The sequence below is a fragment of the Mytilus galloprovincialis genome, chromosome 8, assembly GCF_965363235.1.
Source record: "Mytilus galloprovincialis chromosome 8, xbMytGall1.hap1.1, whole genome shotgun sequence".
Taxonomy (NCBI): Eukaryota; Metazoa; Mollusca; class Bivalvia; order Mytilida; family Mytilidae; genus Mytilus; species Mytilus galloprovincialis.
In genome coordinates this window covers 24,742,374-24,768,521 of record NC_134845.1, presented here as the reverse complement: position 1 = coordinate 24,768,521, position 26,148 = coordinate 24,742,374, and the positions used below count along the sequence as shown (strand labels likewise).

At 31.3% G+C, this 26,148-nt stretch overlaps 1 protein-coding gene across 1 annotated transcript in view; it reads left to right on the top strand.

Annotated features, from left to right (window-relative positions):
• The window catches only part of LOC143042993 (uncharacterized), a 92,750-nt gene that overhangs the window by 7,923 nt on the left and 58,679 nt on the right, over window positions 1-26,148 (top strand). Inside the window, exons 4-20 of the mRNA XM_076215494.1 lie at window positions 3,530-3,700; window positions 5,956-6,096; window positions 7,938-8,051; window positions 10,657-10,917; window positions 11,214-11,334; window positions 12,566-12,788; window positions 13,296-13,451; window positions 14,451-14,796; window positions 15,333-15,633; window positions 16,665-16,785; window positions 18,802-19,026; window positions 19,675-19,884; window positions 20,887-21,164; window positions 21,669-21,819; window positions 22,616-22,834; window positions 24,089-24,251; window positions 25,481-25,737. Coding sequence (XP_076071609.1) covers window positions 3,530-3,700; window positions 5,956-6,096; window positions 7,938-8,051; window positions 10,657-10,917; window positions 11,214-11,334; window positions 12,566-12,788; window positions 13,296-13,451; window positions 14,451-14,796; window positions 15,333-15,633; window positions 16,665-16,785; window positions 18,802-19,026; window positions 19,675-19,884; window positions 20,887-21,164; window positions 21,669-21,819; window positions 22,616-22,834; window positions 24,089-24,251; window positions 25,481-25,737 — 3,458 coding nt within the window. The remainder of the gene's footprint in view (window positions 1-3,529; window positions 3,701-5,955; window positions 6,097-7,937; window positions 8,052-10,656; window positions 10,918-11,213; window positions 11,335-12,565; window positions 12,789-13,295; window positions 13,452-14,450; window positions 14,797-15,332; window positions 15,634-16,664; window positions 16,786-18,801; window positions 19,027-19,674; window positions 19,885-20,886; window positions 21,165-21,668; window positions 21,820-22,615; window positions 22,835-24,088; window positions 24,252-25,480; window positions 25,738-26,148) is intronic.

Below are 26,148 nucleotides of genomic sequence, written 5' to 3'. Positions count from 1 at the left end.
GCTTTTCCCTACAGAAAAATTCCTGAAAAGTAAAAGACAGCCTTTAAATCTTAAAAAGATTTTAACAAGGGCTAAGTTTTATGACCCAAATGGAATACAATACAACGTTTCAAAATGTAATGACCCTAGATGTGGTCTTTGTGAATATATGACAACCGGCCCGCAAATAACATTGAAAAACGGCCAAACCATTGCTCCAAATGCAGACATGAATTGCAAAACGGTAAACCTTATTTACTGTATTGTATGCAGCACTTGCAAGGAATGGTACATCGGACAGACTGGTAACTCAATTTGTCAAAGAGTTCGTGTTCACAGACAACAGATACGAGATCCATCCACACGAATGCAAGATGTGAGCGAACATTTCCAAACGTGCAGTAGTGGAAAATTTACCGTATACCCGTTCTATAAAATGAGCGAATCGAACAAATATAAAAGACTGGCAAAGGAAGCACACTTTATAAAGGACTTTCAGCCAAAATTAAACGGATCTACGTAAACACGCTTGATTTATCTCTCCTTACCGTTATTGTAACGTAATAAACGTTACCAACGGCAGTGTCGTCAAGGACATTGTTAAAACGTCGCCTGAAGATTGCCAGAAGGCATGAAAGCGCTAGTGACAATATTTTAACGAACTGTTATTATTTGATGTGAAATGTAGTTTGCAAATTTAAAAATATTATTATATATATATATATATGTCCTTTAACAGAGATTTTGGGTATACACTAAGGTCCACCTAATTTCAACTTTGCCAGAAAATGTTGAAACATGATTTTTATCATATTATGAAAACTCATTAATTAAGATAAAAATAAAAACAGCAATAAAAGCACTCATTTTTTTCTTTGGTATTTTTCTTTCTCTGTATATGTATGGAGTGTTTCCTGTGCATCAGCCTATATCTGTATATAAATGTATATCTATTGGTAATTATTATATGATGCAAAAATTGACCAATCCATATGACATTTTAATGCAGTAGATGGATATTGACTTGGTGGAGTATTCATTTCCTTAAAATAAAGGCAACAGTAGTTTACCGCTGTTCGAAATTCATAAATCGATTGAGAAAAAACTCAAATCCGGGTTAAAACCAAAACTAAAGGGAAACCCATCAACTATAAGAGGAGAACTACGACACAACAGAAACACAACACTAACACCTAACACACACTGAAACAAACTATAATACATGTATAACAATGGTAATTTTCCTGACTTGGTCCCTGGCATTGTAAATGTCACAAAATCTAGCTGACATGGTAGTTTAAAATAAGAGCTGTTTTCCGTTTTCATATATATATATATATATATATATATATATATTGATATATATTGTGTTCATTATTAAGATTAATTATATAGTAGTCATAAACAACTAGCATGTTAATGCTACCTCTTTAATAATGTCAATTAAAATGACATATATGTTGCATGATACTGAATGAAACGATATAACAGTAATCAGTTATAGAAAGTTGGAAAATGAACCTGTTTTTGAAAGGTATTTTGTCATGGCTGATTTGTTTCAAGATCGATTATTTAAAATAAAGTGTACAAGTGCACTGCCTTTTTATTCTTTTGTACTTTCAGGATCGACTTAAAGTATGTTTCAGCTTGATTTCATATTGAAAATAATTTTGATTCGATGGAGCACTCCCCATACACAATATCTAGTTTGACTTTAAGTTTCCTCCTTATATGACCCACTATATCTTTTTAGTATAAACCCATGGGATAGAAAAAATAAATATAGCAATTAAATCAAATTTGTATTATCATGTTAAGTATAAAAATCACAGTAGTTAGTACACCCGAGACGCATTCGAAATGAGGATACAACATGTAACTCTAGGTAGCTAGGCATTTCAGTAGACTATGATTGATCGCATATATGTCAATTTGTTGAATTAACAGGGCAAAATGTTAAACGAAAACAACAATTTCAAAAGTTTCGAAAATATGCATCGTATGGTATAGTTAAGAAATAATTCAATGAAGCCATAGATTTGTTGGAAATTTACACATGGCATGGGTCGTGATTTTCGAATTTTATCCTAAGCTAACGCTAAACTATGAAAATAGTTTTTTACTTCAAGTTTTTTTTAAAACATATGTTTCTATAAAATTTTCAATTTCCATGTTTTTTTTTAAGCTACGGTAAAAAAAATTTGACATTTCGTAACTAAGGAGCCGTCATGTTGACTTGCTGAAACAGTAAAAATGCGAATAATGTATTAGACATGATATGATAGAACATAAGACAACACCTACCGCAAAAATACATTTAAATGTAATATTATACGAAATTCGATGGTTCACGTAACAGAAAAACCTTCAGATTTAAAGTTTCATTTGTATGACGTCATGTTTTGAAATGACCTAAATGCGCCAAAAGCATTAATGGACTTTCGCGGAATTTTATTTTGTTTTGAATGTGTATATTTCTCCAAGCTCTTGTGCATCCGTTTAAGAAAAAAACGTTCTGTAGTTTATTTTCCATTGCAATTTTCAAAACAATAACTTCGGCGTAGGGTTTGCAAATAGGTTCCGATACATGTGGATTTACGTGGGATATATATTGTAAGAACCATTATTATGTATATCTCTGAGTCTGCGCTAAGTAAAGATATATCGAGAATTTTACCACAGCGTTGTTTACAAAGCGAAGAAACACGTCTTATTAGAACTCTATTTTTCATTGGTTAACTTTTTTTGTATATTTTAATTTTGATGTACATGATTAGAACTATTTGTTGTGCAATTTTATTTTTCATTACCAAAAGGATTAATTTATTTTTTGAATAGTTTGCGCAATAGCATTCATATTTTGATGAATGAAGTCATAATTTATTATTAGAAAAAGGTATCTTCAAGTAATTACAAAAAAAAAAAAAACATATTTAAAAAAATGTGTTTTTGAAGTCACAAAGGAAGAACTTTTATACAACATTGTAAAAGTAACAAATTTGTTGATGTGCCATTTAACATCGTTTAGTTCCCCACGAGCTCTGTCGCACATAGTTTGAACTCCAGACCTGTTTTCCAATAAACATCTTACGACAAACATTTATCGTAAAGAACAATTTCAATATAGTCATAATATTGTTTTGAGAAATGTTGTTTAGTATTCATTAGAAAATGGTTAATGCTGAACTGACAATATTTATTCGAATTTAATTGGACTTATTCTAATTGATTGTTGTTTATCTAAAATACAAATGTTCTGATATGATGTAAAAAAAAACCTTATGTGTTACAATATTTCGTCATCAATGTCCATTGAATTATATTCAAAATGTATGCTTCTGTTTGATCTACCGACCTTCACTTTTTTTCAAGTTTGTCGAGAAACTAAATATAGCATCTCCTTAGTCGAAACCGAAATAATTTTCGTAGTGTTGCTCATGCTATTTCACCCCCGGTAAATAGTCTAATTCGGTAGGTCACATTTGTGAAAAGGGATGTGTTATCAAATAAATTTTATGTTATAACTTTAAGGATTTTCGTGTATTTACAGCAATATGTGATTCAAAGACTAACCTAATGGGAGCATGTAGCATATCCTACTCAAACGATTACCAAAAAACTAGGACAGGTATTATTCGGTCTAGTGGTGGATCATGTACAGCACCAGACACTTGTAGTGCTTGTACTACTGGTTTTTACAGTGATGGCCCATACTGTCGCAGTAAGTTAATTTATTAAATGTATTAATAAACAATAAGTCACTTGAACGCAAGATTTTATTACATTTACATTGAAGGATTATGTCAAGAACAGTTAATTCCATAGTATATATCTTTCAATTGACTATCCAATTGAGGATATGATCACAAATCGGAAAACCTTTAAAAAAAATATAAGTAATACAATTTTAGCAAGACAAATGGGAATCTGCTTTTATCTGAGTGATGTTTTAAATTAATCATACTGAAACATGGACACTCCCATTTTTGTTTACTGTAAATTCATATAATGCTATCCAAAATATAAATGCAAGTTTCTATTGTTGCAAACCCTACATGTATCTGGTCAATTTTTTGGGTAATAATAAAGATATGGCTTTTTCTGTTGAAATTATAGTGTTTTTTTAGGGGGGATTGCAAGGACCACATTTTCCTTTGAACACGCACACATTTTCTATATCTTGAGAAAAAAACACTATGATCCTAAATGATCAATATGTATTTTGAAGGAATTATCTATCAGTTTGCAGATTTATACTTTAAGTGAACACTCAGCGGATTAAATATAATTATCTGTCATATCAGTTTGAACTATCATAAGTGAGGTATAACAAAATTTAGGAATTAAATTTTACTTTCGAAGTATAATGTCAGAGCTACAGAAGAGTATAAGGGCCATCTTTTTTTTAATCTGTTTTTCCTCTTCAAATTGTCGACGTTAATCTTGGAATTATAAACTTTTATAAAAGATTAAAGTTAGAGATGCCAAAATTAAAGTTGATGATTCCAAGATTAATGTGGATAATTCCAAGATAAAAGTTGATAATTCCAAGATTAAAGTTTATAATTCCAAAATAAAAGTCGACAATTTGATTTGTTTTTAAATGAATGGCCCTAATAAGCTTCCGTACATAGCAAAACTACGGAACTTAATGGAAATTCGAAACGGAAAATCCATTATCATATGGCATAAGTTCGTACACATTCAACAAAAAAAAAACCAGTTGTCATATTCCTGACTTGGTACAGTCATTTCCTTGCGTAGATTGATTGATTGCTTGATTGTTTGATTGTTGGATGCTTAACGTCCAGTGTCCTTACTTAGAAAATCGTCGATTAAACCTTCTTTTATTACTAGCTCAATATTTCACTAGAATGACAGTCGCGTAGAATTGTATTGTTTTGCCAAAAAAATGTGATCAAAAGAAACAGACGAAATGTTTTATCTTAATCACTATGAAACAAATAACTATTTCTACAAAGGAAAATAATATGGCATATGTACATTCAAAATATAAATGACATAAGCAAAAATGAAAGAACGAATACAAAACAAAGACCAAAGCACAATAACACCATGATGGGATGTATAGATACCGAGTCACGCCGAAAGGATTATCATAAGCATTATCCTGGTCACGACACCAATATCATAGAATGGTTGTAACGAGCACAAGTTAAGGCTATGTTATAATAACGCCAGCTTGCAATAATACTTGCATGTATTTGAACTCTGAGATAGGTAACGTCACAACAACGGTGACGTCGTATACATAGAGAGAGGTAGCAGAAACATCTCATGCGCAATCTTTAACAAGTATTTTATTCAAAACGCATTTTACAGTAAATGTTAAAAATATACAGACACATAAAAGGCACAATATAACACATTATAGAAATGATAAATAAAGTCAGTACCTAGAATCTAAGCCAACGTGTATTATTTGTGAGGTTGATACGAAAACCTTGGTATCTTTCTTTAGAAAAAAGGACGAGACGGACTTTGATATAATCCTGTTTCTACTTTCTGCTTAGACACTGATGACATTTTAGACAGGTCAACCTAGCTCTTGAATACCAAATGAGTTGGGAAATGTATATCCCATATGCAGGTGAAGTTGGTATTTTGCTGCTAAGGTGCGGGAAATAAATAATTTCAAAATAAAAATCGTCTCGTTTGTTAAAGATTCAGGCATTTAGTTGACCGCTCATGCCAATTTCAAGGTATAAGTTTTAAAATGAGATTGAGAAAGCCTTGTCTCTTATTTCTTTTATCTCAAATTCTGGAGAATATATAATAATGGAACCCAATCGGAAAAGTTTGGAATATATAAAGGAAAAAAAATCATAAACGTCCGCAGGATACATAGCTTAATATTTGAAGACAGCATTTGTACTTATTTATTAGATACTTGAAAATTATTTCATAAAACAAATACTAAAACAATCTTTTAAGATAAAAACATTTACTTTTTAGTATGTGGGAAGATAGCCAATTGCAACCACAGAGTGTGCACCTCTGGATCCTCTCAAACATGTGAATGGTGTGAAGGAGAACTTACACCAGCACGTTATTATAGAGCTTATACTAAAAATTCAGCTGGAACACAATGTCAGAGTAAGTAGTAATGTATGATTGACATATGAATATTTACTATTGAGTTATGTCTCTTTCTTGTTATTATTTCGACATGGTGTCCTTTCACACTAGAAGGGGAACGGCTATGTCCCTTAATAATGACATTGTGACCCTTTCACAGGTAAATTGTTCAGGTATGTCCATAGTTGAGACCATGATGATATAGTGTCCCTTACATATGGGAAACTATAACATACGTCCCTAAATCTTGACAATAAAGAGTAGTATTTTTCGCTTGATTACATTATGGATGTATATCAATTTGTTTTCGATTATATCAGTAACCCACATAAATTAAGGTAGATCTGGTGTTTTTTTCTAAGAATGATTATTTGGCATGCTGCAGAAATAGTTTTTGTTTGGTTTAAGAATATTTTATCCAAGCCGTAATTGACACAATTTTTTTGAATTTTAAGTCCACAATGCTCTTCAAGTTTATACTGGTTTGGCTATCTAACAATTTTGATCTGAGCGTCCCTGATAAGTTTTATGTAGACTGCGCGCGCGTCTGGCGTATCAAATTATAAGCTTGGTACGTTTGATAACTATATATAGTTTATATCAGAAACAAAATGCAAACAAAAAGAAAAGAATTGAAATAAAAAAGACATTCATAGATCATTTTTACGATCTTTGATTATAATTTGACAATAAATATTTGCTGAACGCACATTTAAAATATATGAAAAGCGTTTTACCATTTGAAATTTTAATAATAAATTTTAATTAGAAATATGTGGAATACAGTCTTTAACTTGTGGAATTCATGTTACTGCTCTTAGTCAACGCAATAAACAAAGTAATATATTAGAAAAATAAGGACTTGATGATAAGGCGCTAGGATATGTGAAATAATTGCCTATGGAGCACCTATCCATTTAGCCAATAACATGATAGAAACGATAACATTTACACACCATCTATCCTTCAGTTTGGAGAAAAACCAGGAGGCTCAATTCAAACTTAAAACTAAGTAATAATGTTCACAAATTGAAATAGAAAGATGAAAAGACATTAATGTTTCAATTCATGACACAAACACTCAAAAATCCCTTGAGAAAAGCACCTCTTTTAACTTTATTGACAGATTTAGATCTCTGCTAGCGTTTCGTTTCTTTTCTAGACAATCTTAATTTCTCTATCAGCATCATTTCATTTTTGATATTCAGCTGTATTTCCCCTCCAGATGACATTAGAATGTCCCCGTTTAGCCTTCTAACGTCAGGCAACAGCACAATGACAGTTTCATTTTTTAAATTGTGATATCAAATGTTACGTTAGCTTGTGTGATTTGAAGTTATGGCGGGCAAAAATTTGTATACAAATGTTAAAACGTTTTTGATGAACTTCAGAAGGTATAGTACTTAGTATTGAGTGTACAAATTCTTAAAAATTGACGACACTAGACAGAAATCGACAAAATATAGTTCCACTTAAAGAGGCCTGAAAATAAACTGAACCTATTTTTTTCTAAAATTATGGGATGATGATACAAATGGCAAATTTTGTACTTACCCATTCAATTGAAGCAATTAGAATGTCAGTGCACTGTGTTTTGATTGTGTAAGTTTTAATGTTAGCAACCAATCTTTAAAGATATGATTGTTTCACAATCAGACTCTCATTCATTTTTTATTGATTTCTAGATAGACATTTTCATTTTTGTATCCATAAAAAATAGGATAGAGCAGGTGGGAAAATGCCGCATTAATAATTTTTGCGACATACTTGAGACTTCTATAAAACAAATTAACTTATTGTTATCAACCGTTGGCTTGATGTATTACTGTTTTAATTGTTGTCTTTTTTGAATTTCACAGAAGCGTGTTCCTGGAGAGCAGACAGTACTCGATGTTACCCAGGTGAATGTGGCAGTGAGTTAGCTAGTAATTGTGTATGTGCTGCCAATTTTGGAGGTACCCATTGTGAAAACAGTAAGTTTTAATTTCAATTGTGTAGTTTTCCTTTTTTGTAGTAGTAGAGGGGGAAGAACGTATATTTGATATTTGTTAAAGCGTTGTGTAATAATTTTATATACACTCTTCAAGCCATACATTGCTGTTGTCTATTCGTTTGATGTGTTTTATCATTTGTTTTTATCATTTACTTAGAGACTTTCCGTTTTGAATTTTCTTCGGAGGTCAGTATGTTTGTGATTTTACTCTGTACTTGTGAACATAGTTATTAAAAAAATCCAGCAATACAAACTATTACTTGTTGTGTATAAGGACATTAATATGGATTTAATCTACCAACTACCTATTCAGGAATATGACAGTTGTTATCTATTTGTTTGATGTGTTCAAGTATTTTTATAATTTTGCCATTCCATTTTTTATTTTACTTCTTTCTTCAACTTTAACTAAATAAAATACACATTTAATCTTTTTTTTCATTTCCAGAAACATAAGTGATATAATTATTTAAATATGTTGTATTCAAAAGAGAATAATCAATGAGAGAACTCTTCACCAGAGACGAGATGATATACAAGTTAAGAACTATTATTCATCGTACATCCTTCAACGATAAACTAAATCCAAACTGCATAGAGATCTATAAAAGACCCTGAAAAGAAACATATAAAACATTTAAAAAAAGAAAACTTAAGAACTGATGTATGTACAAAACAAAATACGGAATAACAAATATGACAAACAGCAACATTTGAAACCCACGGGCTTCTTATTTAGGATGTGACGGGGTTTAACATGTTTGCTGACGCCATCTCCTTCCTCTTACCTGGGAGAGTGTTGTAACAGTGTAATAAAAAGTCATGAATGGAATGTAACAATTACTGTTCGCTAACTCTTATTATAATCACCAGGCAACCTTGATGGGAGGGGTATCTTTTTTATGAATCTATATTTTCGTGTTTAAACAATACTTTGAGTGAAAATGCCGTGAATAGTTGCCTATGACTTTGTATATGTCGATATTTGGTTCATCTGAGTTGCAGTAACAGTTCTCTGCTTTTTTTTATACTATCTATGTAAACGCTTCACCAGTACAGTAAATATGTATGACGTCCATTTTCAGTGAACCAATACACATTTATGTTTAGGAGTCAGCTGAAGCACGCCTCTGGATGCGGGATTTTGTTTGATGTGCTGATAATCCATTAACAGACTTCGGCAGTATTATGCTCTTTTGACGGGTTGTTATCTCTTTGACATATTCTTATTACCATTCTCAGTTTCAGTATTATAAATTAACTGTTTCCAAAACTTTTGAATTTTGGAAATACTAAGGCGTTTCTATCTCACTAAGAGATTACCTTCGCTATATTTGGCAAAACTTTTAGGAATTAGCACTTTTCAACTTCGTACTTTATTTAGCCTTTATAACCTTTTTGGATTCAATTCACTAATGAGTCTTTGTAGACGAAACTCGTGTCTGGCGTAAATATAAAATGTATTCCTGGTATATATGATAAATTTATGTATTGATCTCATTGAACTAATAAAAACTTGGACGTATGATGATGATAAGCTAGTTGATTAGAAATTGACATGTCCCTTTTCATGGATAGACAAGTTTAAATACACTGTGTAGTATGAATAAAACTTGTTGTTATGTATAAAAGTTATACTCACAAACGAGTCTTTATCTTCAATCGTGTCTAGGTTACATCATTGCTTGCTCAAACTAGTCTTAATAATAACGCTGAAACGTGTTCCTTCGCTAAAATAAATTGTCTAGCATATATAACACCTAAACATGTTCAACTCTATGCAAGACGAGTGATATTTATATACTTAATATTGAAAACGTATACATACAATTTTCAATAGATATAATCAGAACTTAGAACTCGTTTTAACTACTGCGTACGTAATGATCAGCAAATGAAAAAAAATGGTCAAAATTCACATTTTTTATGTAATCTTTTTGGAATATGATATCTTTTAATTTGATAACGAAATTTCATTATCTCCTCCTTCACTGTGGATATTAATTGATTTACGTCGTAAGACCATGGCTATCTAAATCATCACTTCTTTCCTATAAATGCCAGTTCTGAACAAGGCATTTATTTAATTCATGATAAGATTTCTGCAATAGTCAACTGTTATAGCTTCTTTCAAATTAAAAGTGTCCGTATTTATAGGTATCACCTATCGTTCCAACGATTACTTTTAGGAAGTCTTGGTGTAGTTTGATTCTAAAAAAAGTTAAAAATAATTTTATGAATACGTATAGGAAGTATAAGAATCACACATGATAGGGGTAATGAAATTGTACATTGGGCTATATGGGAATTAAAATCAAGTTTGAACGAAATGAAAATGATTTGTTTTGTCAACGTCAGGTAAAATGATGGCGGCAATTGTTTGATAAATAAAAACTGTAAACATTAAAAGAAAAACTGACATTAATAATAGAGTATCAAGGATTTTATTTGGGAACTTGGACCAATATAACCTTTGATTTTGCGAATAAAGCTCGTATGACATTTACGAAGATGATACCAGAGTTGATATGAGAAAATATAAAAAATCAACAGTTTGCAAATCTGTTTTTTTATTTGTATTTCAGTTAATGATGCACCAGAAATATTCTATAATTCTTGTGAATTTTCTGACACTGGTGGTCATAATGTTTTAAGAAATAATCCAAACTCCGATCTGGATAGCAACCCAATTATGTGGACAAATTTTGTGGCATATACAGTTATAAAAACAGCGATACATGCCAAGTATGTGCAACCACCAGATAATAGAGATCAAGTTAAACATTACGTCCGAGGTTTTAGAGTTGGTGTTATTGAGGAAAAAGTCACACTGTCGTATTACAAAGGTTTGTATATTAACAATATGTGAAGTAGAATTTATTGAATTGTTCAGAGGTACTTCTCACAAGCTTTTTACTGCAGAACATAGTGCATTTGGTAATAAAAAAAATAAATTATATGCGACTAAAGACGCACACACTGAACATAAAAGTTAACATACAAATATTTGAAAACAAAAACCTCAAGGACAGAACATTGTGATCCAATACTGAAAAGCCTCTTTTATGGTTTGTTGCAATCATAATAATGGTTTCAATGTCATGTATGTGTATATGCATTTTAACATACAAAATATTTACAGGTTCTTCATTGAATTCTGTTAAAGCCACAACCTGCCCTGGAATGGATAAAAGTAATCCAGTTGATGATAAGTTATGCGAGTCTAGTATAAATTCTTGGACTGGATTTGAACATGATGACAAGTATGTTTTCCTTATAAAAAAAATACCAGAAACCTTATAAATACGAACTGTCGATTGTATAACCGAGTTGCGAATACACTTATTGAAGAAATGAATGCTTCTTTTTGTGTTTCATTGGGGTGTAAATTAGTGGTTTTGTACTTGAAAGGTTGGAATCACACAGCTATAAATAATATTTATTGATGAAAATTTTCATTTCATTTTCAAGTATTCAATATCAACTTCACAAATAATACTGAACACGATGGGTTTGGATTATAGATTCACGGTACTGATGCAGTTTAACATCTTAGCAGCATTTAAAAATATTGTTCTATTTTATCTGTTTGAACATTACTTATATTGTCTAGTTTTGAAATATCTATTTGACGTGGCTCGGTATTTGTACATCCCGTCATTGTGTTATTGTGCTATGGGATAATTTTGTATTTTTGTCGCCATGTTTGCTTATACACTTTGTATATATGGTCTGTTGTGTTTCGTCCTATGTTGACATTTTTAACTATTATGTGTGTTTGTTTTGTTCACACATCGTTGTCAATATAATGAAATTGTATGTGACTGTCATGCAAGTGAAAGGTTTAGCTAGCTATAACACCGGGTTTAATCTACCATTTCTACATAAGAAAATGTCTGTACAAAGTCAGGAATATGAGAGTTGTTATCCATTTGTTTGATGTTTTTGAGCTTATGATTTTGCAATTTGATAAGGAACTTTCCGTTTTGAATTTTCCTCAGAGTTCGGTTTTTGTGCGATTTAATTTTCTAATTTCATGATATAGTATACCTTTGTCCCAACCCATCGAATTATAAAAAAAAACTGTTGTGTGTACATGGCAACTTATAGTTTTGTCTGTTCTTCACTTTATTTTCATGGTATTTGTAGTTAAGAGTAGATTAACATCTGACTTTATTTTTCATGGTTTATTGATCCTAAAATGTATAAAATCTTGTAAAATGAATATGATCAATGTACAACTATATTTCGTCTATATAATTAACATACGTAGTACATGTCTGTCTGACAATGTTCTCTGAGTCTTATGTAGACGAAACGCGCGTCTGGCGTACTAAATTATAATCCTGGTACCTTCGATAACTATTGGCAATATTATTTTATTTTTAATATTTTCAATATTATTCAAAACTTAGTATTTGTTGTACGTTGATATGACCTTAAGGTGACTTGCAACGAATTCAGTAATTCATTTCCCTTATCATACCATCACAGGGTGATAGCTGAATTTTCATCAACCAATGGAGGATTTGTCCAAGTTGCTAATAGAGAACTCAATTATAATAACGGCGTCATCAATACTTATTATTATAATGGTCAGACAGCTACAAGAGAATTTGAGTATCACTGGGATTTAGTTGATCCTTATCATTGTTCAGTGTCTAAAGGAAAATCTTGTTCCCCATTTGTATCTGTTGGAACAGATATTACCGATAATGTAAGCAGCTTATATATAGATCAGTTATAGTTGTTTTTAAAACATAAATCATCAATGTATAATCCGTTTTCGTTCTATAAATTTACAACAATTAATTGCTAAGAGTTATATTATGCAGTGTAAAACATGTACAAAGTTAAATAATATATGACGAATGAATATGAGAGGATCTTATTGAGTGGAAAACATGGCTTCATCGCTAAGAATGAAATATAAGGAAAAAATCATTATTTGTCGTGTTCTTTGAAAATTACTAATAAAAAAGAGTTATTCTAATAGAAAAAAATGCTCAAAATGTAACGATCTAGCTACTGCATATTCCACCAAAAGTAACAGGATAAATTGCCGATCAACGTATCGTAAGCAAGGAAACTGTCACAACTATGTCGGAGCTTGATTATCATTAAAATCTGAATTACTTCAGGTTTTTTTTTGTACATATCTTGTTGAATAATCGCATTATAAAAATCGACAAAAATAATCTGTGAATCTGTGTATGCATTTCAGCCCAGTATAACATTTACATGGGACGAATGGGCAGACGACTTATCTGGACTCGATCATTATGAATATGATCTGTTTGAGCTTGGAGACGGTTTGGAGTTGGTGGATGGCAAAGACAAAATACAAACAAATACAAACGTTCCTGTCGCAGAATCATCTGTAAATTACTCTATTTAATTTAATATTTTTTATCCACATGCAATAATGTCAATATGAAAACCCTTGTCGTTTCACTAAATCATTCAAAGATTGGCCACTTTATGGACGCATTTATCCCATCGAAACTAACAGATACAGTTTAGTCTGCCTCATATCGTGACTAATACATTTAAAAATTGACAATGGAGGTCGGTTGAAAACAAAACTTAACGACAAAGAGATGCTTTCAGTTTTCAAATTATGAAGATTCAATTTCTATGTAGTAATATTTAAAAAGCGCCTGCATATCAATTATATGTTTTCCTGTTGATATGATATTCCCAAGGTTGCATTTCCTAACATGATTTCTTTAACAGTGGGTTGCTGCTCACAAGAACACATTGGAACCATGAGTTCAAATTAGTGAAGCTGTAATAATTCCTTCAAAGAATTGTACGGATGTTATCTCGAGAAGGTTGGCCATTTAGGAGTGTCTGTTTCCTAGATAACGAGGGGTTAGTCATAACAACACTCCTGTCCTCTAATTCTCGAATGTAACATACTATATTAGACTAACTAACGGGATTGAGCTTACATGAGTAACACGACATGTCTTCTTTCCCATCTGACGTTCTAGCAATCCCCTAGTTTGTATGGGGTTTGTGTTGTTCAGGGTTTACTTTTGTGTTTTGAGAACTGTTCATTGTCTTTTCATTGTTTTTCGTAATTTGCCATGAAATTGTCAGTCTGTTTCGATATATTAGTTTGAATAACCCTTTGGTATCTTTGGCCAATTTTTGACTTTTAGTCTTTTGTTATTGACCTTTGAACATAGTGCCTATTATATAACTATATACCAATATCCAAGGTCATGTTTTTACCTGAATATATCAACAGTTGTATTCCGCTTTTCAAAAGTCATAAATTGATTAAGAAAAAAGATATCTTGGTTACAAACTAAATCCGAGGGAAAGCCATATAAAAACTAAAAACTATTCAAAATATTTCGTTTTTTTCTAGGCAACTTTAACTATGACAAAGCCAGGGATGTATTCAATTCATATGACTGCAGTAGACAAAGCAGGAAATTATATGACAGGGCGTGGTTTGTTCTTCTTTGATGACGAGTCCGTTGTAGACAAACAGGGAGATCCAACTTACTGTCCAACTGCCTCACAAAATACATCAAATGAATGGGTTGTAGTGGATACTGACAAAGTCAAAGTTCAGTTCAAAGATAGATTTATAAATACCAGACACAAACAAAAAAGATGGCTGAATAGAGTACAGACATATAATCCTCAAAAAGTTATCTATGAAGATTTGTATGGTGATAGGACCAATGAACCTATTTCTCATATTCATGGTAAATTATTGTTTGTTATTGAGCAATTCAGTGTGCCTTATTTACTATTGTATGATTTCATGAAAATAAGGAGTAATGGTACAATCGTACAGGTATTTCTTGTGTAGAAAATGGTAGATATATTTTCAAAACAAGATGAACCATTGGTGTTTTTTTAAAACATCAATGATTTGCTGGATTTACTGGGTTTAAACACAGACATAATTAATTTTATTCTCACTACGAATAGAATTTACAACAAAGGTCTTCAGAAATGCGAAAAACATACTATAGTTAATTGAAAGTGTTTAATGAATTTCACACTTATAATACGGTAAATATCTATAATTGTGTTCGCCTGTTGACAAATTTTTTCTTTTAAGAATAGAAAAAAGGTTACTGCTTCAAAGTTTTTAGGTTGACATGGTAAATAGTTTGATCATTTGAAAGAAGTTTAGACAAAAAAACCTTTTCAGATCGAAATTAGTTTAGTCGATTTGGGTTATAAGTATTGAAGTGAAAGAAATATTCATTAAACTGTACCATTTGATTTACAGCCATTGTAGATTTCCAAGTGTCATATGAGGTTCACAGTGATCCGGATACTGTTAAAGATTCACGTCCTTTAACACCGATATCGCCATTACAGAATCAGTATGACATCCTAACATTAAATTGGGCTGATGGAGATCGTCTAACATCAACAGTTAAAGCTTTTGACGTTCTTCGTGAATTTAACGAAGACACTATTGTTATTTACAAAGATGCCACGCCACCTGTTATAGAAAATCTATGGTTGACCAAAGGTAACAGATTGAACATCAGTGTACATTACTTGGAAGATTTTACCAAAATGACGTAAGTCGTTATTTTTATAGTTTCTTGATATATATAATATAAAAGTTAACACCAACAATCAATGGATCAGTTCTAGAACTTTCGGTTTAATTAAGGAATGACTGTAATATTTTTTCTGTCTATGAAGAAATAACATTAAAAGTTTGGTGCACACTGAATAACGCGCGTAGCGGGTTATTTAACAGTGTGCACCACATTTGTTATGTTATTTCGAATAGACAGAAAAAATATTACAGTCATTTCTTATAATTTAATTCTAAATTCCATTTTAAACCGTAGAAAACCATGAAAAAACGTTGATGACGTCACGGTCACATGACTAAATTATGTCTATGGGCTCATAACAAAATAACGTCAACCAATCAGAAGACACGTTACATCCAAAATTAAATTATTGAAGAATGTTTGATTCCTTTGCTTAAAATATGAAAAAATTGAAATAAATTTTCTTGAAATTTTATTTGCAGTTAAATAAAATACAGAATGATTTATTCAAATTCAGATTAAGTACAATGAATGCAATTTTTCAAGTGAGTATCAACAGATGCAGAAGGTGAAAAATTGTATGTGTTAAAAACAAACAATTCAGAGGACAAAGTATTACATCTTTAATTCCCTATAAGAGAGAGCAGATTCATTATGTTGTCTCTTTGTACATAAGAATGAGTAAATTTTGATTTTTTTAATAAATAGTGGATTAATTTTCTTTTATCATTTCACATTATGTAGGCCTATACTATCCACAAAGTTTGAATTCAATATTTGTTTTGATAACTTTATTATAAATTTAAATAAAGGAAATAGTAGTATATTACTGTTAAACAGTCATATATCGATAAACATTCTTACGAACTCAATTTGAGAAAAACACATTAATTAAATGATAAAAATAACAGAACAACAGAAACCCCGATATGCAAAAATACAAACGCCGACATATTTCATGGCTAGCAACACCTCCCGCTTAATGCTTAAGTCTTATCAAACACCAAAAATGAGTTGAACTCATACGTTATATTTATATTACTCAGGATAGAATGGGAAGCTTATGACATTCACAGTGGACTGGACTCTATATATTGGAAGTTGTATGATCATAAGACTGGGGATGATCATGGGTATGAAGATATCATTGCTCAAGGGTCGGCTGGTGTAAGTTTTACATTCAACACATTTTGTGTTATTGCAGTCAGCTGATTAGAGTTGATTAAGATAAAATGACTTTAACAAACTGGATAGAAGATATTTAATTTTTTTTCTACGTTAGAATCTGGTAAGAAGTCATACATTTTGAGGCTTTTTTTGAAACAACTGTTTGTTTACTGGAGAAGGAGAACAGACTATTATTCCCTTTCGTCTTGTTACTTGCAAGAATGTTTGTTTCTAATCTTAATCGGCTATGGTATTCATTTCCGATATCCGCAACCAGTGTAAAAATGAAATGCATTCGTTTAAGCGAAATTTGTAGATAAGTGGTCAATAAATACAAAAGATAATATTACTATAAATATTTCTTAATATGAAAAAGAAGATGTGGTATGATTGCCAATGAGACAACTATCCACAAAAGACCAAAATGACACAGACATTAACAACTATAGGTCACCGTACAGCCTTCAACAATGAGCAAAGCCCATACCGCATAGTCAGTTATAAAAGGCCCCGATAAGACAATGTAAAACAATTCAAACGAGAAAACTAACGGCCTTATTTATGTAAAAAAATGAACGAAAATCAAATATGTAACACATAAACAAACGACAACCACTGAATTACAGGCTCCTGACTTGGGACAGGCACATACATAAATAATGTGGCGGGGTTAAACATGTTAGCGGGATCCCAACCCTCCCCCTAACCTGGGACAGTGGTATAACAGTACAACATAAGAACGAACTATAAAAATCAGTTGAAAAAGGCTTAACTCATCAGATGGACAAACAAACAAGTGGACGTGGCCCGGTACTTATACATCCCGACACAAAAAGACACAAAGAACAGATCTGAGAGTACTCGCAGTTATCTGACAGCTAGTTCAAAGCCATTAACAACTAATAAAAAAATCATGCGTCTAAGACTAAACAATCAATCCGTACACATCCAACATCCAATGGATTTAGTATAAAGACGTCATAAACAGCCAGAGAAAAACATGACCTTGTGCAATGCCAAGTTACAGGTATCGACAGATTGTAGATCCATGAATATGTATATGCATATAGCAAACTAGTTGTATAATGTTGTTTTATAAATGCGATATATTTTATCCTCAGTATTTTAAACGCTTGCAAGTGAATAATTCGACCTCAGTGAATCCGCATTCATGTGAAATTCATTAAATCCCTTGGCTAGATATAGATACCGCATGCATTGTGTGTGTTTAGTAATTTAAAGGAACATAATGTCAACATGGAAAGAGAAACAAATGTAAATCATTTCATTTACTGATTCTATCCACAAAAGATCACTCTTATACGGGTAAAAAGGATGGTTTACATCTATTTTTATCTATAAAAATAACATTAAACATACGTTAAAAAATCCAAATGCACGAGTCTGATATCTACTTATATCTTTTTTTTTTATGTTTAATCGCACATATGGCAATCGAAGGTCAGAGGGGGTGGGGTGAAGGGGTCAAATGACAGTAAACTAGATTTTGTTAATTTTAGACTTTTTATAAATTGGATAAATGGTTGACATTGTTATAAATAAAATAAGAGAATTTAAATCAATTTGGTGAACATAAATTTGACCCCTTTCAGCTTTGTGATAACTGATTGCTTGATTGTTCATTGCTTCAATTCCAATGGCAAATATTTGATATATGTTCAAGACAAACTTTCTTCGTTATAATGTTGGTGTCTTACATATTATAAACAAAGTACATAAAGATTCAAGTACAAATCTGATCTTTACATGTTCATTGTTTATTGAAGATGCTGAGTTTATGCAATAATATATAGAAAAATATTGATCAGCCGAGGTGGGTTAAAATGAGAAATAAATCACAGTACAAAAAATCAGTATAATCACTTCTTTTTTGGTCGATTTTTACGAAAAGTTAAACGGTTGTTTAACCATTGTAAGCATTTATCGAAGTGTAAAAAAAAAAATACAGAGCTTATTGGTTTTAAATAATCAAATTATGTTGACTTTTCCTTTCAGGATATGCCATCTTGTGAGAGTCAATATAGATACTATCCTAGAGGAGCTAATTGTTACTGTACACCCTTTCAAGGTTGTTTTCATCGACATTTTCAAATTAAACCAGAAATCAAGCTAACCGGAGGTCTGCTGCAGAATAAAGATATAGGAATGCATGAATATGATTATTACATAGAAGTTTCTGTCACAAATATTGCTAAAATTACAACTGTATTAAAGAAAAAGGTCAGTTTGAATTGATTCAAGGATAAATTATTCATCATCTTAGGTATATAAATTGTTTTTTTCTTGAAGGCTAATGATATTATTGCATTATTTTTTAGCTTTTATACTCTACTAATGTTTCTTTGGTCAGTCGTTATGTTTAATAATTTCCAATAAACATTATACATATTTTGCACTGAAGTGTGCGGATACTCCATTTGTACATTCTTCCGCCATTCGCTGGTCTGATCCGAACTCAAATGTTCAGTTATCTCATCAAAATTGAAAATAAGAGCTTCTTGGTATTTAATGTCAATCTTCGTATTGGTAAATTTAATTATGCAACCAATTTTCAGGTTGGTTGCTGATTTTCTTTTGTTTACCGCATACCAGTGTTTTTCGTATGCAAGTAATTTATAAGAAAAAATGTGTCAGATCCAAATTGAGTAATTAGAATTTCTGAACTAAATTCTACGAAATCAATACAATTACACTTACTAATTATTGAGTACAGATATTTGTGTAATATAATTGTTTATTGTTAACTTAAACAATAGAAGACGACATTAATATCTTTGTCCACTTTGATATGTAGATAATTGTTTTGGAAAATCTTGACCTTAATGTACATAGACCATATGATTCTTATATACTATTTGATTATTACAGATAACAATTGATATAAGCCCCCCTCATTCCGGAATGGTGCATGATGGTATTAGAAGTAACCCAGAGATAGACTATCAACAAGGAACTGACCTCAAATCATACTGGGAAGAGTTTTTTGATAGAGAAAGTGGGGTGTTTTTCTACCAATATATAGTTGGTACTAGCTGTGCTGGCAAGAATGATTTTACCCTTGATGGAACAAACCCAAATGTAAGGAAAGAACATACAAATGTTAACAGACTAATTTGATATAATGGGAACTAAGTTTAGGACATATACTATCTTTTCAGTTCCAACAGTCGTTATTTCCCTATTGTAAATCAAATACATTTTTACCTAGACTAGCATGTCATCGTTATAACAATGTATATTAATAGTCAGTTTTTTGTGATCTACAATAGGTCTTTGATATTTTTTTTTAACTTGGTTTCCTAATTATACTGTCGTTATTCATTGTTGTCATAGCAACCAACTTCACAAGTTAACCTAAATACACAAATAAAAATTGTTGATTATTATCACCATTCTGACTATTTACACCACTGGGTCGATGCCACTGCTGGTGAACGTTTCGTCCCCGAGGGTATCACCAGCCCAGTTAACAACACTTCAGTGTTGACATGAATATCAATAATGTGGTCATTATTATAAATTTCCTGTTTACAAAACTTTGAATTTATCGAAAAACTAAGGATTTTCTCATCCCAGACATAGATTACGTTAGCCGTATTTGGCACAACTTTAGGGTATTTTGAATCCTCATTGCTCTTCAACTTTGTTATTTTTTTGGCTTTATAAATATTTTGATATGAGCGTCACTGATGAGTCTTATGTATTTGTATTTCTATGATTGAAATAAACTATAAAAAGTACAATTAGGAATATTTTATATGACTGCCTACGTGAGACTTTCAACGAAAGTCCATACAATATGAATGTAAGCAACTAAAATATGACAGTATATTTCGCTATTTGAGGTCCCTACATGGCACAATGTGGAACAATTATAATGAGAAAACTAACAATCTGATTTTTGAAAAATCAATTAATAAAACAAACCAGATCTTATATTCGTGGTATCATGCTAAAATGTATAATGATAGGAATAGTCGTATATTTCAGACCACTATAAAGAAATTCCATGCTTTTGTCAAACATTCTTAAATCAGTACTGTCAATATGTTACTACAGCCGTTTATATTTGATTTTTAGCTAGTAGAGACCTACAACACCTTTGGTAGCCATACTGCGAGCGGTGATGGGACGTATTACTTCACTGTGGTAGCATATAACAGAGCTCTAGATCCCTCAGATCCAGTATGTTCAGATGGAGTTACCATAGACAGTTCAGTCCCAGGAGTTCAGGAAATAGTTCTGGAAAATTCTCGGATTACTGGAGGACTTATAAAAGATTCCACAAGTACTAACTATTACATTTTAGGATCTGATCGTACGAGGAGACTTATATCTAATCCCACTGCTGGTTGTATGTAAGTAATACTAAAACATAATCAACATGTTTAGTTGTGTGAACAAAATTAACAGTGATAACCTATCATATAGCTTTGTTTGAGAATAAGATGTCAACTTAACCCACTGCTGGTATTGTGTAATTCAAGTATGAAGATAATTCCAATGCTGGTTGTGCATCAGTAAGACATTCACATAACTGATCTGCTAGTTTTGTGTAAATACGATTTGTACCAAATTAGATTGCTGGCTGTATGCAATTATCAATTGAAGATAATCACTTTGCTTGTTGTTTGCAAGTAAGTCTTAAACATCATCCCGATGTTGATTATGCATATGTGAGACTAAACAAGATCGTCTTTTTGTATATGGGATTTCCCAAATTACAAACAAAAACTGCTGCATACAATCATTATGCATAATTTGCAAAAATGTAAAGAAATAAATAGAGAGCTAGAAATTTTCCAAAATTTTTCTAATTGATATAAAATTGTAACGCCTCAGCCTATCATTATGTTTTGAAGGAGTAAAGCAACATCGCTGAATGACATAGATCTCTACCCTCAGGAAAAGTTTGACAATGGAAGTCTGGTAGAAGTGGATGGTAATGTTTTCTGTGGTAATTCTTCGGGTGCACCAAGTAACATAGGATTAACATTGTATAGATCTTCTTTGGTAAGTGTAAGAATATAAAAAATAAGGTGGGAGATATCTTTTCTTACATGGACCACTTTATGTTTATGAAAGAAAAGAGATATCTATCAGTTACTTTAAAACCATATTTAAAACAGTTGTAGGTCACAATAAAACTATCATCAATGAACAAATCTATACTGTAAAGTAAGGTAAAATGCCACCATAAAAAAAAACACCCCAGTAAAACAAAATTAAAGACAAACAACAGCGTTATTTTGTACAAATATAAGAAAATTATGAGGTTAATATGTTTAAGAGGCATTAGCTCCATCATTACCCAGAACTGTAATTAAAAGAACAATATTAGAACAAACTATAAAAATCAGTTGATTTGTTGATTGATTGCAATCAGATAATCAAGTTGTTTTATTTTCAATTTTAATTGATTACAAAAGCACGGGTAAACTGTACAAAACTAATGAACATATGCATAAAAGAGATGTGGGATATACCTTAATGAGATATTTGCCCAACAATCAAAATGACATAAAGTGTATGTATATGCCTGCACCAGATCATGCAGATGCTCAAGGTCAAAATATTTGAAAAATCAAAGCCTTATATCAATGATGAGAAGGTGATAAAAGAAAAAGCGACCTAGAGTATCATGAAGCCTTGAAAGGGATGAAATCTATGCGTGAATAATCCAAGTGCAGAATTGTTAAGATGTATGCAAATGTAAATCTTCTTTTTTCTGTACATCCCTACTGCATCAAAGCAGCCAGATATCTGATATTTGAGAGACAAAATTAAATTGTCAATGATTAATTTTCAGATGGAGATTTCTTGGGAACCTGTAGACATTCCAGCCAAAGTATATGATTATGAACTAGGGTTTTCATCAACTTCAGGAAGTGCTGCACCAGATATCATGGCATTTGAATCAACAAAACAACATGCTCACCACCGAATAGTTCATACAAACATTCCAGATGGAACACAATTCTATATCATTATAAAAACCATCAGTAAATCTAATGTAGAAGGATTAACAGTAAGTAAAAACTTAACATCAGTCCTTGATTGTAGGTATTTAAGTGTTTTAATGTAATAGATTAATAAAAATCGGCCTTTTTATTTCTAAGATGATAAATGATTTGTGTAGTTTTTCTAATTGTCATATTGATCAGTTCTGAATTAAATCTTCTTATTAATATACAGTTTTGTTAATTTTATTTGTCACACATAAACAAGCAGTAGAGATAATGAGGGTAATGAAGAGCATCGTTTTATCTTACATATGCAGCTTTAATAGGCACAAACAAAAGACGACAAGCCTGTCACTGGTAAAGGGTTGATTGTTTTTTTTTAAATTATGTGCAATTCATCGCTACATTATGTCAAATGTCAATACAAATTATGTCAAAAAAATATTGGCCAAAAAATGATAAACAAACAAATTTAAAATATCATTTACATTGATTTCATGAAAACTCAAAAATTCGATCGACGCATTATTTTTATATACTTGTAATGTTTGAAATATAAAAAAGCTTGAAATGTTTTAATGGATAATTATTTGTTTTCATTTAATTTATTTCGCTGTTGTAATAACACTTAAAATACAACTTTCAATTCATAAGATAAATAATTTCCAAGAAGCAAAATATAGTACTTTATAGCTCTAGAAATAACTTTGTACACGGGGTGTATATAACAATATATAAGACATGTCATTTGACATACGTTTCTGGTTTTATACCTGTCGCGAATATTGGAGCGTATCTACCTGTTCGTAATTTGTCAGGCTTATCTGATATTATTATCTTTGAATATATCAATAGAGATGTTATGATATGTATGGACTATAAAAAGGTTCTATATTTGCGTCGAAAAGGCTACTTTAAGAAAACACATTATATTAAACATGCAATCGTCAGCACTTTGACTTTTAGATAACGAAAATAGCATAATGTATTTAAAATAAGACAAAGACACAATTTTGAAATACCCCGACATCGACAAAAAATTTGATAAAACTGGATTAGATGTAAAAAAAAAAATACAGCAAAATGTGGACTACAAAATATTTAGAAGACATAGTCACAATAAGGCTATGAATATCATTTAGGATTGTGCCAAATATTATTGGGTTTCAACATCCCTGATTGGCCTGGTTTTTGAAATATTAAATATATTAAATGTAAAAAAATGCTTGTCCGGACACCTTTATTTATATATTATCATTATTTATGTATTTTAATTCGATGGAGTTTTTACTCTGAATTTTTACACGTACATTTTATAGACTTTAGGTCCTTGTTTTATGGATGCAACACCACCAGAGTTTGTTGGTGGCAGCAGTGTATTTAAAGTAAAATTGTCAGGGGATTACCTTATTACTTCATGGCCTCACGACGCTGTCTCTGACAGTGAAGAATTCTTCGAGCTTGACTACAAGTTTGCAGTTGGTGAGTCTAAAACATACCATTCAATGTATAATAAATCGAAAATATAAAAAAACTGCATTTGCCATTGACATCTATAACTCTTTAATGTTAAAGTTGCAAGTGTATTCGTTTTATATCTTTATTTCTATTTTTTTTTATAGTTATTTGGTTTAAAAAAATAGTCATCGATACGCTGTAAATTTTGGATAACTATGATGAGCAGAGAAGGCTCTAACTCATTGCAGTGTCATATCACGATACTACAGTGAAGTCACAACTAACTTTTTAAATTTTAGATGATTTATCAATTTCTGAAATCAGATAAATATTAATTTATGGCATGTGGTATATATCTCGAGTCAATACAAAACAGTGTCATTTGGTATTATTAGCTTGCAGTTATCGATTTGATTGTCAATATGTAAGTCATAGTTTTTACTCCTATGAACGTATACATTTTGATATTTATTATTGAAATGTAATAACTCTTTTAAATTAACTGTAGCTTTACGAGAATTCGCTTGCGATCTGTAAATTTTTATTTACCTCCCAAACATGTCTAGGTAAATCTTTAATTAAAATCGACCGCGTGGAAACTGTGTATATTTAATAAAGGTTTAGTAGGCGTGGTTGGTATTGGTGTTACATCCCTTTATAATATCCTTATTGAGGAATAGTCTGAAACGTTTCTCCCTGACATCAGATTACAAAATCAATAATGAACGATTTGAATAAATAAAAAAACACATTAAATGCTAAGTATTTGGTATTGATGGAATTTTTTGTTAAGATCAATGGAAGTATGTTCTTTATATAAGAGACTTTACCAATTCGATAGGCCACTAGTCTGAATGCCACATTTAAAGATAGTCAGTAAGATATATTCGTTACACAGTGTGTAAGTAACCTAATGCGATATATATGGAATCAGAAAATTCCATATCAGGTTCCAGCTTCGCATTATTTTTAAGAATATATTAATAATACAAGGATAAAATCAATACACCTCATACTCCTTTGTTTATAAGATTGCATTGCGACCCTTACAAGTTTGTTTTAGGTTTCGTGTGTTAAAAAGTTGGTGTCTTCTGGACTTTTACGAGTCATATCCTTGAATGCCCAACTACTGAAGATGGTTGGATGCAGCAAATTTAAATTAAAAAAAAAAAAAAAAAAAAAAAAAAAAACACAATATAAATAGATTTTATAAAAAAATATACTTCTATAATAAAATGTACAATAACTCTTAGGTCACAGCTCATTCGGTACAGACGTTCAAGGTTTCCAACCATTACAATCAGGAGATAGCTGTACCGTGACTTATCCACCTCATTGTACAGCAGTTAATATATCAGATATGAACTGGTTCCTGCATGGTCATCACTCATACTATGTGTCAATCAAAATAACCAATAGTGCAGGTCTGGTAACCATTCAAACATCTAATTCATATATTCATGATGTTCAATTGCCAGCTGAAGGAGTTATTATAGATGTTGACCCAAAGGTTTGCTTGTCTTTATTTAATTTGTACTTATATAATAGATATATTATATATAAATTCTTATGGAATAGAACAAGCATTTGTGGTTGTGTCTGTTCTATTGAAAATCTATAGTTTGGGATATAATTAGATAGAAATGCAAACAGTAAGGCAAAAGTAAAATAACGAAAATACCAAATTCCGAAGTAATTTCAAAACAAAAAGACCATAAACAAATGGCAAAATCAACAGCTTAAAACACATCAAACGATTAATAACAACTGTCATATTCCTGACTTGGTACAGGCGTTTTCTTGCTTGTAAGACAGTCGCATACAATTCCATTATATCGACATAGCAGTTCTTATTCCACTAGTTTTTGCTCATGACAGATGCCAATCTATTGCCAATGTGAATGTAGATAAACAATTCATA